The 15012-nt window shown below is 40.6% G+C and overlaps 3 protein-coding genes across 6 annotated transcripts in view; all 3 read right to left on the bottom strand.

The window, feature by feature from the left end:
* Positions 1–6703, bottom strand: part of clip1b (CAP-GLY domain containing linker protein 1b) — a 43546-nt gene extending 36843 nt beyond the window's left edge. For both annotated transcript variants that reach the window (XM_074690108.1, XM_074690109.1), the window contains exons 1-6: positions 6570–6703; positions 1432–1633; positions 807–1247; positions 591–721; positions 338–462; positions 33–234 (exon numbers count right to left, since the gene is read on the bottom strand). In XM_074690108.1, coding sequence (XP_074546209.1) covers positions 33–234; positions 338–462; positions 591–721; positions 807–1247; positions 1432–1522 — 990 coding nt within the window. In that variant the 5' untranslated portion in view covers positions 1523–1633; positions 6570–6703. The remainder of the gene's footprint in view (positions 1–32; positions 235–337; positions 463–590; positions 722–806; positions 1248–1431; positions 1634–6569) is intronic.
* A 1285-nt stretch (positions 6704–7988) lies between these two features.
* Positions 7989–8972, bottom strand: LOC141805785 (hydroxycarboxylic acid receptor 3-like). The gene has a single exon (XM_074690976.1). It carries the CDS (start codon positions 8970–8972, stop codon positions 7989–7991), a length of 984 nt encoding a protein of 327 aa, XP_074547077.1.
* A 383-nt stretch (positions 8973–9355) lies between these two features.
* Positions 9356–14529, bottom strand: denr (density-regulated protein). 3 transcript variants are annotated; one of them, XM_074690386.1, is made up of 8 exons: positions 14364–14529; positions 13596–13708; positions 13190–13209; positions 12991–13075; positions 11929–12009; positions 11588–11704; positions 11349–11488; positions 9356–9684 (listed from the first exon to the last, which is right to left on the bottom strand). In XM_074690386.1, exons 2-8 carry the CDS (start codon positions 13696–13698, stop codon positions 9640–9642), a joined length of 591 nt encoding a protein of 196 aa, XP_074546487.1. In that variant the 5' UTR covers positions 13699–13708; positions 14364–14529; the 3' UTR covers positions 9356–9639. The 3 variants fall into 3 exon arrangements, with proteins under 3 accessions (XP_074546487.1, XP_074546486.1, XP_074546485.1); XM_074690385.1 differs by lacking the exon at positions 14364–14529 and adding an exon at positions 14186–14303 and having other exon boundaries at positions 11929–12019; positions 12992–13075; XM_074690384.1 differs by having other exon boundaries at positions 9357–9684; positions 11929–12019; positions 12992–13075; positions 14364–14527.
* Between the last annotated feature and the right edge of the window lie 483 nt (positions 14530–15012).

Below are 15012 nucleotides of genomic sequence, written 5' to 3'. Positions count from 1 at the left end.
GTGGTTTGGTGGTTTGGGGGTCAGAGTCTCACCAGTCCCGCTCGGCTGGGTTTGCCGCTGATGGAGGAGGTGGCTGAGCTTAATGAGCTCATGGACGACGCGCTCGGGCTCCTCTTTAAACCGGACCTCCTCCTGGAGCTCTTGGCTTTGGTTGGCGTGGTGCAGGGGAAGCCGATACGCGTCACCTTATGGACCGGAGCGAACAGGCCGTACCGGGGCAGACACTGGAAGTATCTGAAGGACACAGAGTATCAGATGTGACGCCTGTCTTTCATGTTTCTTGTCTGATTGTGTTAGCTCAGTTAATCCTCAGTAGTTCTTCGTGAGTTTTGTTTACCTGGTTCCTGCTACAGCTCCATCATTCTTGCCCAGTGGTTCGTCCAGTTCCACCCCACACCAGTCCCCCTTTGCAAAGTCTGTCTCTCCCAGGAACCGCACCACTCCTGCTTTTGTCCCACCAACCTGCACAAACACACAAAAGAATGTGGTTATGAACTCTGAAGGACTTCAGAGCACAGCTGAGCTCTGATCCTGGTCTGATGGAAACAGATTTAATAGTTACTGGTGTCACTGGATACAAAGCTTGTTACCAGCACGCGATCCCCCAGCCTCAGCTCCCTCTTGGCCTTCTTGGTGGTGTCTGTGTCAGAGAGGTTGGATGCAGACTCTGTAGATGCAGCGTGAATCCGCTGAAGAGCCGTCTTGATGCCGCTGCCCTGAGCTGAACAGAGACAAGCATTCATCCTCATCCTAAGATCTCAGAGCAAACAAGAATCAAACAACGCTGCAGAGGGACTCATGTTTACCAGCTGAGGCAGTCCCAGGAGCAGGTGCAGACTCATTTGTTGCAGGTGCAGCAGGTGTAGCAGGTGCAGCAGGTGCAGTGGGTGCAGATGGAGCAGGTGAAGCAGTTCCAGCTGGTGCAGGAGCTGGACTGGCCTGGTCCCCGTTCGCCTCCTTCTCCAGCAGAGCCGTCTTGGAGAGCTTCGAAGGTCTTGTGAAAATGCCCCTCCCATCCTCACACTGGAAGTATCGGACGCCCGCCACAGAGCCGTCGTTCTTCCCGATTGGCTCATCTAGAACAATCCCCGCCCACTGCCCGGGAGCAAACTGTGTCCCCCCGATGAACTGAACATAGCCCGGCTTGTTGCCATTGACCCAGACCCGCTCCCCGATCTGGAAGTCCTCTAAGGTCGGAGAGGTCACAGCACCTGGAGATTTCTCAGGAGGGACCGGCTTCTGGGAACCTAATGTTACGGGAGAGATGTTAGCTAGCAGTACGTTCTCTTTACGGGAATCAAACCAGAGAAATAACAGACAGCAGAAGTGCTAATGACATTACATCAGAGTTTCTTGTATAAATGAGCAGAAGAAATAATGACCAGGAGGTAAAAAAGGTGATGAGAGGGCAGATCAGAGAGATAATCTCACCAGAGGATGGAGACGTCTTTCCCGGCACCGCAGAGGGGCGAGCGATCTTTGTGGGCGGTTTGAGCCCGCTGGCTTTGCCTGTTGTGCTCATGGCTCCTGGTTGGTCTGTCGGTATCAGGGACCTGTGGGGCTTTGGCCTGATCAAGGAGGGGGACTAGGCCTTCCCCAGCCCCCCATAAAGTCCCAATGTGAGAAAAAGGAGCTGCAGAAACAAACAGAACGTTCTGGAGTGAATGAAAATAAAACAACAACAATACAAAGGAAGAACACAGATATTAGAAACAAAGACAAAGACTTCACTGGACTTTTTCCAGTTTTATTAAATTATATTTACTTTACACCGGCATCTATATCACATTATTTTTCTATATCTTTTAATCCTGAAATATATTTTATATGCAAAGGATTTGTTTGCAAAATCCTCTAATGTGATGGGTTTAGTTGATTTGAAATTTAGCAAATTCAAGTAACTTCCTCAATCACTGCGCCCCCTGCTGGCTCAGGTCATATCTCTCAAACAGAGCACAGTTAATCAGCTTCTCTAACTGCTCTTCCTCCAATCCTCAATTTCTAGAGGTTCCATACTTGGTTCTGTCTTGGTCCTCTGCTGCTACGCTGATGATATCCAAATCTTCATCTCTACCTCACAACAACCTGCTGCACTCTGACAGACCACTTCACTGAGATAAATCCATCAGGGATGAGAGAAACTTTCACCAACTGAACTGGGATGAAACAGACATGATAATCCAAGGTTCCTATCACCAACAGCTTTCTTCTGTTACAACAACACAAGTTGTTTTTGACAGCGACCTCTAGGCTTGTCACGATAACAAATTTTGCTAGACAATAATTTTCCAAAATATTATAGCCAATAAACAATATTATTTTCAATATTATTTTGATTTTTTTTTCCATTTTTTCATTGATGTAATTATGATATATGGGATAATAAAGTGAGTACACCATATCAAAAGCAAGAAACTTTAATTTCTTAAGAGTATTTAACTGTAATTAAAAGGTCAGGATCTTTTGAATAAAATAAATGAAACAAAAAATATAATAAATTTAACAAACAAGAAAGAGAAAAAAAATACAATGAAAATGAAATGGACTCTCTTTTAGAAAAAAATACATGTCAATGAAAATAATTAATACTAATCAAAAACAATAAAACATAGACCCTGTCTCTAAAGCAAAAACAAAACTCCAAAAAAAAAACAACAATAAAAACTATAGCCTAAATAAAAGAGAGTTTATACAGTTCCTGAATTGTTTGTAACATGTCCTTTTTCCCAGTCAATCCGTACTGTCTGTCAAACATTTTTAACATTTCTGGCTTTCAACCGTATTGAAGGGCTGCATTTCTTTGGCAATGTAGCTGTCTTTGAGCGCCCACCATTTGGTGCTTTTATTTCTATTTACTTTGCAGACCAAAAGCCTCAGTAAGAGCGGATTGTCAAAGAACAAGGCTCCGCTGAACCTCCCCTTCTTCTTCTTCATCGCCACCATTTTCAAATAAATGTGACATATCAGCTCGTTGGTGTTCATGAGCTCACACTTTGTTCATTCTAATAAAAAAAAAAATATTCCCACACTGGGACTGTGGCAGGCTGCTTAAGAACTGTATCTTTTGTGCCATCACTCATATTAGCGTGTTTCCTCCTTACCCCTCAGGACGCTAGCTTCAGCTCTCTCCGTGTGTACGCGCGAGCAGCCCCGTCTTCACCCCAAAGATCGCATTTTTGAAAGATGCTCACTCCGCTATAAATCCGCTAAATCCGCTATAGAACCTATGCACCCTGATGTTAGGAAAGATAGACGTAGTGAGCCATCTTCTCATTCAGCCTCTTTGGTGGAAAGAGAGGAGGAAAACAAACATGCATGCACGTGTCGGTTTATCGAGGCTGGCAAAGTTACAGAGGACATTTTTATTCATCGTTTGGTTAATTGATTTATTGATTATCGTGACAGGCCTAACTCTGAACAAACCATCACAGCAGCACTGACTCTTCTTCTGTCTGCCAGCTCTCAATAAAAACTGATTTGACTGAATACTGAATGACAATAAAACAAAATGGTTGTGACCTCAGCCGTTACCACAGCAGTATCTGTGGACATCACTTCTCATATCTCACAGCAGACTGTTTATGACCAGACTATTTATTATCAACCATCAACCACCAGTCTGACACCAGCTGACCTCTGCGGCATGTGTACACTTTCACTCTGCTGTCATGAACACACACGCCTCTGATTTCACACCACCTTTAAAATAACTTCAAGCAGATTTTCCACTGAAGCAGGCGTTATTTCTCTACTCGAGCTGTTTTTATTTAAGTCCTGTAGGTGTCGGGTGAAAGCAGCTCGACTATTTTATTCATTAAAACATGACTCACTCTGAACGAGGTCAGGACAGACGTTCTGTTTCTCACAGAAAAGGTTGTTTAAACATTTCAGCCTCTTTAGAAAAACACACACAATCTGATGTTATCCAAAGAAGTTCTATCAACGAGGAAGAGATCATTTTCTTACATGTCAAACAAATATAATAAAATCCCTACATGGTGGTTTTTTTGTTTATTTCAGTTTTTACAACTACAAACTAATCATGTATTAGTTATTCAATTGATTCATATTCTTCCTGTCTTGATACATGTTACCTAATTCCTTTGTTTCACAGAACTGTCAAAGAATAAATCTTAAGAGTCCTGTTTCTAACGTTGTTCACTCTTCATTTGAGTCACAGGGAAAACCATCTGTTTACATGAAATATAAATACCCTGACATGATCGAAGAGCCCCAGAGGTTGTTGAACAAGACGTAGTGCAACTAGAGAAAAATAAAAGAATCCTTCTTTCATTTAAATAAAACACAACTCCATCTGCTGCTTCATTAAAAAGATATTTTTCTTTTTTTCCTGGAAGAAACTGTGATTTTATTGGAAAAAAAAAAGAAGAAATATCTCTGCTTACTTTGTCAAACACTTTGTTTAAATTAAAAGGGAACAATGTCACTCAATATTTTCTGGCTGGTGTAGAGGAAGTTTTCTTCATCTACTAAAATTAAAGTATATTTGGAATGAAAGAACTGATCCAAGACCAAAAACTCTAAAGCCTTGGTTCACTGAAGGTTCCTGGTCCCTATAGTAACTACTGCAGTGGAAAAACTTTTTTTTTTTTTAAAGCAGTATAGATGTTTCTCACTGTCACAGGAAGCTGAGCATAGCATTTTACCAATCTGTCAGTGAAATAATACTCAATTTAAAGGTGTAGTGTAGTGTCACAGAAGCTTAAACCCAGCGATGGACTCTCTATAAAACAAAGCCCCAAAATTCAATAAAAACTCTTGTTACAATTAGAGCTGAAACGATTCCTCGAATGATTCGAGGTACTCGATTACAAAAATTACTCGAGTAATTTTCTCCGCCTCGAGGAATCGTTTGATTTTTAAAAAGATCAAAGAGTGGTATTTCAAATAGAGCTGAGGCCATATTAAAAGAGTTTTCAGACCCCTCAAGCTACCTCTTATACAAAATAGCAACTAGCAACAAATCTAGCTTCTTTTCTGGAGTTTGGAAACGAATGGGTCATTCTACGAAACGGGTGCCATTTGGGTCCGCAACATTTGATGAGATGTACAAGGCACAAAAATGTGTCAAAGTGTGTTTACAAATTTTGGAGCTACCAAAGCAAGTGCTCTTATTGACATGCTGTATCAGAAAATTATATTTCTTAAAGAGAAAAAATTTCATTTGATAAATAACTGCTCTTTAACTAAACAAAAATGTATTTTATCCGATTACTCGATTAATCCATGGGATTTTCAGTAGAATACTCGAATACTAAAATATTCGATAGCTGCAGCCCTAGTTACAATAAAGGTTCCTGGTCTTTGACGAAAAGTACAGCAGCAGAAGCACATAAAGAAATAAATTGGTCTTGAACCCAGTGTATAAACTTTCTTTTGACAGTATAATATTCCTCAATCCAAAGCCTTATGGCACTAAAAGTTCCTGGCGTCCTATGGTAACTACTGCAGTGGAAACACAACTTTTGAAGCACTTTATAGATGTAGCTCCCTTTAACAGGAATCTCTGAATCAGCAAAGAGATTTTCTATCTTCGATATAATATCCCTCAATCAAAAGTCTTGTTTTACTAAAGGTTCCTGGTGCTGGGTGAAATCATCTACAGTGGAAATATGACTTTGTCGATAACACTGAACAGTTTCAGTGTTGTCAAGATGGACAATATGTCTGCTGTGTTTTGGTTCATCAAAACACAGCAGACTTTTGAGTTGTTGAACAAATGATAGACCTTAACTGGAGCTGTGCTTCTTAAGTCCCGGTAATAAATGGAGCTAATAGTCTTGGTGCTGAACTGTTGAGTGTCCTGTCAGATTCACAGCCTGTTGTGCAGAATTCATGATGATTTTTATTTGAGGGAAGGGTTTTATCTTCCCACTGCACAGATTTTTAAGAGTAATTGTCAGCATTAAAAAACAGAAGCTGTGTTCATAATGTAATGTTAGGCGCTGCTCAGGTAACAGGAGCAGCTCTGTGTGCTGCTACATTACCTCAGTGCTCCCTCCCTCCCTCCGCCCAGCCAGGGCTCCCAGACCAAAACAACAAGCACACCCAGAGCTGTCAAACCTCCTCCTGTGGCTCTGAAGTCTCTGATAGTCTGTCAGACCAGCCTTTGTTTCCAGCCCCACGCAGGCAGACCGATAGTCCGCCCTGAACAACAACCATGAATATATGATTAGAGTATACACTCAGAATATATAATCAGTCATTGTAGCAGAGGATGGTGACATGGGTCGGGCTGTTCGTGTCTGAGCTCCTTTTACTTACAGCATCTCTGGAGACAGCAACTTCAACCGCTATAACACTTCATCCTGAGCATGTTACACATATTTCACAGTTTCTGTGTGAATACGATAGCTGTCAGTGTTTAACAGAAGCTTTAACTTATTGTCTGATGCCCAGTCACAGACTCAGTCCCTGCTGGAATGCGCTCCTAGCTAGCTCCACATTAGCATAAACTAACGGTCCACAGAGGCGCCCCGGCCTGCAGAGAGGAAACTAAAGCGAACATAGAGCGGATAACTGTGGATATATGTTCTGTAGAAGCTTACTTGGTCTCTCTTGATGAACTGGGTCTCAGTTATGGGATGCCGTGGGTGTGAAGGAGCTGCAAACCCTGAACAGCGTAACATGTTCTCAGCCCCAGCCCCATCGACCGAATGCATGACGTCATCCTGGGAACTCATGATGCCTTCATGGAACTGGACGTACACTCTGTTCATCTGAGCTCTGACATTTTAAAATACGATTCACGGAAAAAAAGTTATGAAACTAACAAAAGTACGAAAAAAGAGGAAAAGGATTCGCAAGTCAAAATACGTAACCAGTTTTATTTATTCCGATGTTGATTTATTAATCTAAAAAAATAAAATGTGTACAAGTAGTAAGTTTAAGTGTAAAGAAATAAAACACGAGATCAAATATTTTAAAGAAAAATCACTCACGTATAAGTTAAAATAGATTAATCTCACAAAACGAAGAAAAAAGTTCCACCATTTACAGTCGACCTTCAGTTTGTGGGCAGATCAACCTTTCCATCACCGATACTTCCGCTGCCACGTGAACGCACCATCGGTTGTAGCTGTCCAACTTATTTGCGGTTAATTTGCACAGTAAATATTAACTTAATGTGACTAAATTCAGAGATTATGGTTCATGTAGCAGTGATTGACTGTTTAAACCAATTTTCCCTGTATTCTGTTATTAGCCTGAACGGAAGACACCACTAACTGACCAGAAAATGCTTTTGTAGACATTTAGAGCGCGTATCTGTTTTTTCGACATTCAGCAAAAGGCACTCGAAGGCTTTTCCAAAAAGCTAAATAAATTGATTAGAGGATAACTATTCACATTCATATTTTTATCGTTGTTGTAGAAAGAGAATCATCAAATACTGAGCACTTATTCCAAAACACTTGGGAACAAATGAATTATTTAATAAAGATAAGAAAAATCGAATTAATGGCTATCAATTAATAAAACAAAGAATGGCAAAATTCAGCATCTCATAAACATTATCCTAAAAATAATGAGATATTTCAAACATTCTTAAATTGTAAGTAAGATATGCTAAATAAACTGGTATTTTATAAGGAACACACATTGAATGTCAAAATTAAAAATGCCTCATAACTTGACATCGTAAAATAATTCATTATTTGGAGAAAGTCACTTGTAAATCTGGGATCATCCTTTTTAAATTACAGAGTATTATGAAAGCTTGACATTAAATACAGAGCATTACTGAAGGGGACTTCCATAGTTGTATAAATGTTTGTGCTTCACTCAGGAAGTTCAGACTAGTGGGCCTCTTATATGATTGTAGGCTGGTTATTTCTTTGTTAGCTCACAGCAAAGCCTCCTATCTATATTTTATAGCAGTTATAAAGCACGATAATGGTTATTTTATCAGGAGCCAGGGCTTAAAAAGCATTATGAGCTCATGTAACAGATTGAAACAGCAGCTGGCTTTATATCCTCCCTTCAACCGTTGAAATGTCATTTTGGGATGCATCCGTCTCATCGTCGCTCCTTCTCAGCAGTTTGTTCAGAACCTTCTTAAAGGTGCCACTGAAAGCTGGGCTGGAGAAATAATACACCACGGGGTTCAGGACACTGTTGAAGTAGGTGAAACACACCGACGTGTAGAACGCAAGGTTGGCCTTCTCAAAGTACTTGCACTCGTGGTACCACGCCTTGAGGATCCACACAGCGATGCGGGAAATGGTGCTTGGGAAGAAGCAGATGATAAAGATCAGAGCCACGGCCAGGACAAACTGTACGGCCCTCTTGATTTTCCCCTTCTTGTCCACAGTCCTGGTCCTCAGCTGCCAGGTGATCCGGACTGTGCAGAAAGCCACGATGGATGTGGGGAGAAAGAACTGGACCACGTAGAACGTGTTGTGCCAGGTAGAGAGGGGTGTAAAACCCATACAGATGTTGAAACTTTCACACTGCGTACGGTTACTGCTGGTGAAGAAGTGCTCCTCAGCAAGAAGATACCCTGTGGCAAGAAAGATCAGACCCCAGAGGAAGAGGGAGACCCAGAGAGCGTAGCCAAGACCAAATTTGTTGATCCGGTTCAAGGGGTGGACGATCTTAAAGTATCGATCGACAGCTACAGCCGTGAGGAAGAAGATCCCCGCCGCACGGTTTGCAGCCAGCAGGAAGAGAAGGATTCGACACAAGGCGTCCCCGTACAGCCAGTCCTTCCCCCGTCTGTAGTAGTCTGCTCTGAAGGGAAGACAGAACAGCACGATGGAGTCTGCTACAGCCAGGTGAGTCAGGTACACAGAGTTCGGCTTCCACGTATCCATGTGGAAGATGAACATCCACAAGGCCACAAAGTTCCCCAGCAGTCCAAACATGAACTCCAGGACCAGGATTGGAGGCAAAACCTGGTCCAGGATGGGAGACTCGAAGGCGCAGCACACGTCCGGTTGAGAGAGATTCATGATTAGAGAGGTCGATACGGAGCAAAGCACCAACCTGCTGCTCCACGCTGAGTCAACAGGTAGATATGGAGCTCCAGGTGATCTCTGTGGCAGGGAATGTTTGCGCTCATGCAAACGATTCTCGGACAAACATGCTAATTCCTCAGAGGAGCATCTGTGCACTGCACCTTATCTTTTGGGGAAGTGATATTGACCCTGAGGAGCGTGGAAACAACTGTAAATGTTATCTGCCAAGGGAGAAAGGCCTCATTATAAAACTATTATGCAGCAGAATAAAGATTCACTCATGAGGATAGAGAGGGACGCCTGAAACACCTGCAGCCTCTCAGTGACTCGACACAAACCTGGAATAGAGATCATTTTAATGAACACAGAGAAACAAAAAGAGAGAAAGACCTTTGAGTGTACAGGCGAAGGAGATTGAAATTTATTAGCCTACAGTTTGCTTGAGTGAAGAACATTTGGGAGGGATTCACGTCATACCACACCTTTGGCAAACGAGAGAAAGCAGCTATTGACTAAAAAAAATGCCAAGTGAGTGGGCAAGTCCGCAGCTTTTCTGAACAGTAAATAAAATAGGTATAAAATGACTTAATGAGTACATTTGGCCAGGTTGTTGTCGCTGTTACAGGTCTCATCCGTTTCAGTAAAAGTGCATATTTGGTCTTCACTTCTTCACTTCACCCAGATCATCAATGCTGTCGTCGTCCACCTGGAGGAAAGAGAAAGAGGGAGACAGACACAGAGACACAGAGTCATCCTCAGTGAGTCATCCAGAGCTGTACACACCAACACAACAACACACATCAACATGTACAAGAAGTTTAAGGGATGTTTCTGAGTGTTGGGGTCATTTTATACAATTGCCTTTTTGAAGGGTCACTATTACTGTCACTAAATTTCATTTTTGTGAGGTTTTACTGATGACTGCTGCTCAGTTGTGTGGGAAGAGACAGAAAAAGGATGAGTAGACATCAATGGTTTCTGTCATCATTTTCACATCATATTTCTTCCTTTCTTATGTTTGGTTGGACTCTCCTCTATTGAATACTTTAAACCAGGGTTGGCCAACCCATGGCTTGCAAGCCGTATGTGGCTCTTTGCCTTTCGGTGTGCGGCTCTTTGACCCATTCATATGAGTAGTAATCTAAAATATTGAAAATATTGATATATTGATGCCAACGTAGGGGTTCAATATTGATCAATACTTGGGTGATGAGGTTGATACTTAAGTTTCAGTTTCTCTTCTCTACATGTACTCCTCTCATAGCTCATGTGCTCATAGCTATCTAGATAGATAGATAGATAGATAGATAGATAGATAGATAGATAGATAGATAGATAGATAGATAGATAGATAGATAGATAGATAGATGGAACTTTGTCTCTTCTGCAGTAAAAACAAAAAATCGTCTTTGACACAGCTCCAAGTAAGAATTTGAACACGCTTACAAACTATAAATCTTGCTTTGAAAATTGGAAATGTATTGATTTTCATTTTATGTCATTTTGTTTATGTGTGAAAGGAAGTGCATTCATAAGACCACGTGTGATGTGGCTCTTTGTGGTACCACAGTAATTTTTGTGGCTTTTGGTCACTGACTCGTTGACCACCCCTGCTTCAAAGAAACAATTTAATTTTTTTTGCCCTCAATTTGATTTTGGAAATACAGGCCTCATGACGAGCACATGGAAAGATGATTAGTATTTAGGATCTAATCTGTGCTCTCTGTCTTCCATGTGTGTTGGACCTTGTAAAGGGAACTTTATCGGCCTTAGTCCATGCTTCATCCCAACAACGGAGCTATTCAGAGTAAGCACATCATTTGTGAGCTTTGGTTGTGTTACGATTTGCTGTCACAGTGTGAGCCCTCTTTCCATCACCACATTCACACAATTGAAGAGTGTGAGCCTGACCCAAGAACTGCCAGACGCAGATCTGTAAAGTGTGAATCTTTGCTCCGTCTATAACCAGAGTGGTCTGAAAGCTTCTGCTTAAATGTTAACTGTTCACAGAGGAGGTCAGGCTTAGAGCAAGAATGACTTATTTAAGCTTACATGGCCCCATCTAGTCAAGTCAAAGGAGAAAGAAAAATCTCAACAGAGCAGTTTTGTTTTTTTTTGTTTTTTTTTCACCATAGACAGCTCCAGAGCCTGTGTGTATTGGCTTGTTTGTAGATATCTAGAACAGTTTGATGCATCAGCCTCTTTTGCACATCACATCTGGTTGACAGGATGAGCAAACATTTGAGCAAACACGATTTAGTTGGTTCAAAGTGTTCCGCATCTTGGTTATTTAAACTCAAACAAACCCCATGCGTGTATGAAAAAGCTTTCAGTGGAGGTTAAACAGGTAGGTAAATGTAGTTGACTCACCTCAGGCCACTTCTCTTGAATGACGTCGATGATGTCATCTGTAAAATCTCCCTGAATGATTATTTCATCCTCTGCTGTCACTGAGGCACCACAAGAGAATTTCTGAGCAAAGAAGCGTTGAGCCTCTTTAAGGTCGATGTCTGCAGGAGGAAACACACACAGGGCTCATTTTTAGAAAAATACATCTAAGGAGGACGAATAAAACATTTATGGGTCAAATAAAATCAAACGTCTCTTACCAAAGGTTGCCAGGCCACACACCCGTGTGACGTATTTCTTCTTGGCTCTTGGGATCTTTGCTATCGTAACTTTCTGAGGAACAGTCTTCTTTTTCTGTTTTATCTGACCTCTTCCTCCTGATCAAAAGAAGACACAGTTCAGTCAGATGGACATCTTTACAACCAGAAAGTCTTACAGATAATAAAACAGAAATACTGCAGGTACATGATTAAAAGCAACTCTTATTTTAAGTTAGGATACTGATTCAGTTCATGTAATGATTGTTAAACCATAACTACATGGTTTATGTAACCTCCAGTAAGCCCTGTGAGGATGATGATGACTGAATTTGTCACCATACCTCTCTTCTGTTTCTTCTTCTCCTCCTCCTCGCCTGCAGGGGGAGCTTCTCCAGTGCCGGTTTCCTGCTTGGGTGCATTTGCTGCCGGGCCAGTTGGACAAAAGGAAAAAAAGGGAAATATCAAAAAGAATCCTCCAGAAACAGAAAGCAGAAACACTTATGAACTTCTCTGGGTCTTAATGTTGGTGGATTAAAGGAGCTGCCGATCTGTGTGTGTCTGTTTTAGTTTCAGACCATTGATTTATTGAATACTTAAACAGCACACAGTCACATATGATTCTGTTGTCTCTTTATTCTGTTTTTTTGTGTGCTTTCATTATTTGCAAAGTGATCCAGCATTTTGCAAAGCGCCATGAAATACATTCCTGTCAAACACTCATCCCATCTTTCTCATGTAAGATATTTTCTACTTATTTGTTCAGTAGTTTTACATATGGCTCATACAGCCAGACACAAACAGACAGCAATAGCCGGAGCCGGTGGCAGAATGACACCTTCCCTTGAGAAGTAACTCCTGAAGAAGTCGATTCAGTCTCACTGAGGGCATCTTCACTCCTAACCTCATTAGTGCATCAAACACAAAATCCTGAGCTAACCACACACTTCAGATATGACAATTTAACACTAAAGGTAAACATCTCAGAGATAAATGTTCTGAAAACTTCTTTTAAAATCAAATATCAACATATCTTCAAGAAACCACCCTGCCCAGCTTTTATTGTTTGAATTTACACCCAGAGATTGAAAGAATAAAACATGTCAACAGAGGGGCAGTCAGAGCCTTTGTGTTTCAAAGTGAACTAAATATGATGATGATAAATCAAAATAAACTAGATATTTACACGACAATACAATGGAAGAGAGAACACATAGATGAATACGACAACCAATAGACTATTAATTTTGTAACTTCATTAACTTCATGTCTAATTTTTGTTAGGCAACATTTTTAACAACAAAAGACATTAAAACAGAACATCAGGGACCCAATATTCAGGATCCAGCACATGGGTATTTAAGGACCACGGGGAAAGTTCAGTGACAATGTAAAATGTCGCTCACCTAGAGTCATCCTGGCAAACACATCTGGAAAGTTCTTCTCAAGCCATTGCCTACATTTAGCCGGTTCAGGCATGTACTCACAGTACTGTAGACACAACAGAGCAGACTCAGTCAAAGCTCAAAACACAACCTAACAATTCATTAATGAGTGCTCAAGTGATGTATTGGACCTGTCTGTTTGTCTGATGATCAGACTTACCTCTGTAGGCAGAGAGCACACTGTGGAGAAGAAAATTACCACAGTTAGACTTTGAAAAGTTTAAACTCATCCTTTGATTGGGTAAAAGTGAGTTTAATCAAGAAAAGTATCTGCTTTATGGGGAATGTGAAATTCTTTTTGTTAAAAACACTGATTCCAGGAAAAGTGCATTAAACCATTCAGTCAGGCTGAGGTGAAACTCAAAACAATGTTCTTAACAAATAATATCAGAATTAAAAAGGAGCTCATGATTATCCTCCATAAGATGAATTAGATACAACTAACCCTGTCAGCACCCATACGCTTATCTGTATAGACATGACAGTGCTTGGACTCCTGTGTTATCAAATTTAGCACACATATATCGTTGAGAGTACAAAATAAAGAAAGATTTCTAGGACGTTACCTCCACAATAAAGGACTTTCAGTGGATACTTTGAATCAGAGTCAACTGGTCCATGGTCTGATCTGCTTTCTGAGGAACCAGACTCCATCTCAGTAGTAGCCATCACAATTTACCTGGACAACAACCACAAGCAGGGAGAAAGGTTTAACGTTTGAATGAATAAAACATTTAAAACAAACAAGAGAACACCCTACAGCTTCGACTGTATCTCTAAATGAGTGTTAAAGATCATCAGAAAGACAGTTATCAGAGTCCAGAATTAGCATGATGGAACAAGGTAATGTTTCATCATGCTAACTCTGCTGCTATCATCACTGTCAGCAGAAACTGGAGCAGCACACACTTTTTTAGTAAGAGAGACTGTTGTCAGGATAATGCCACAGGTTCTGATTAAATGAAAAGCTGCAGTGTTAAATGTGAGCCCTGAAGGCACACAGAGTCAGTATGACTGGATTTAGCAGGCTAACACATGCGGCTATTTTAGTTAGTGAGCTATGAAACACTCAGCTTAGGTTAATTACATCTAAAAATGAACTAGTTTTATATTTCACCGTTAGTGTGGACGAGATAGCTTACTGAACAAGCTCTACCTTACAGAGAAAGCCTTTAAATACAAGTCAGAGGTCTCATCAATGAGGAGCGTTAACTCATCCAGCTGTCACCATTCATATGAGCCTTTAGCTCTGCGGGCTAACGAGCTAACGGTAGGCAAACTAAACAGATTGAGAATTAACTGATCTAACCCCGAGTGAAGGTTTAAACACCTACCCCACAGTCTGAACTCTTAAAATCTGTGTCTGCTCGGTGAATCCGCTCGCATTATCGGCGTTATTTTGACTTTAGATCTTCATTCTGACTGAATCAGGTTAGTTACTTTGAGCACGCCTAGCTGGGCTTCTTCTATGAGTTGGTGGAGTGGAGTAAACGCAGCGTTCACGCGCAACATCGCCCTCTGGTGCCTGGTGGACGACTCGAGTTTTTACAATTCATTCAATCAATTTAATTTAATTGAAATCCGATTTTCAATTTTAATTAATATCATTTAATGGTAATTCATTTATGTTGATTTTGTTTTATTTTTACTGATTTAATTTTATTCTACTGATTATAACATTTCGATTGATTTGATTGATATTGATTTTTTTTCTTCCTATGGCTTGTTTTTTTTAAGTATTTTATAGAACCCTTCTCACATGATGCTGTTATCTTATGTAATACAAAAAATTTATGTATTTTGAGAGTTTGAGTTTTTTGTTGTTGTTTTTCCCACATTTAGAAATACACAAATATCTCTCAGAGTATGAAAACCGCTCAAGTAAAAATCTACAGAAAGCAAGAGGGGCAATTTTTTTTTTTTTTTTTTTTTTTTTTTTTTTGATGTATTTCAAGTAAAATTTGTTACAGCGCTTTAGTTTGT

The sequence above is a fragment of the Halichoeres trimaculatus genome, unplaced genomic scaffold (genome assembly GCF_033239565.1).
Source record: "Halichoeres trimaculatus isolate MK-OKI-2021-1 unplaced genomic scaffold, fHalTri1.1 fHalTri1_scaffold_16, whole genome shotgun sequence".
Lineage (NCBI taxonomy): Eukaryota > Metazoa > Chordata > Actinopteri > Labriformes > Labridae > Halichoeres > Halichoeres trimaculatus.
Note: the sequence above shows the minus strand (reverse complement) of the source record. Positions and strands in the feature narration are given on the sequence as shown.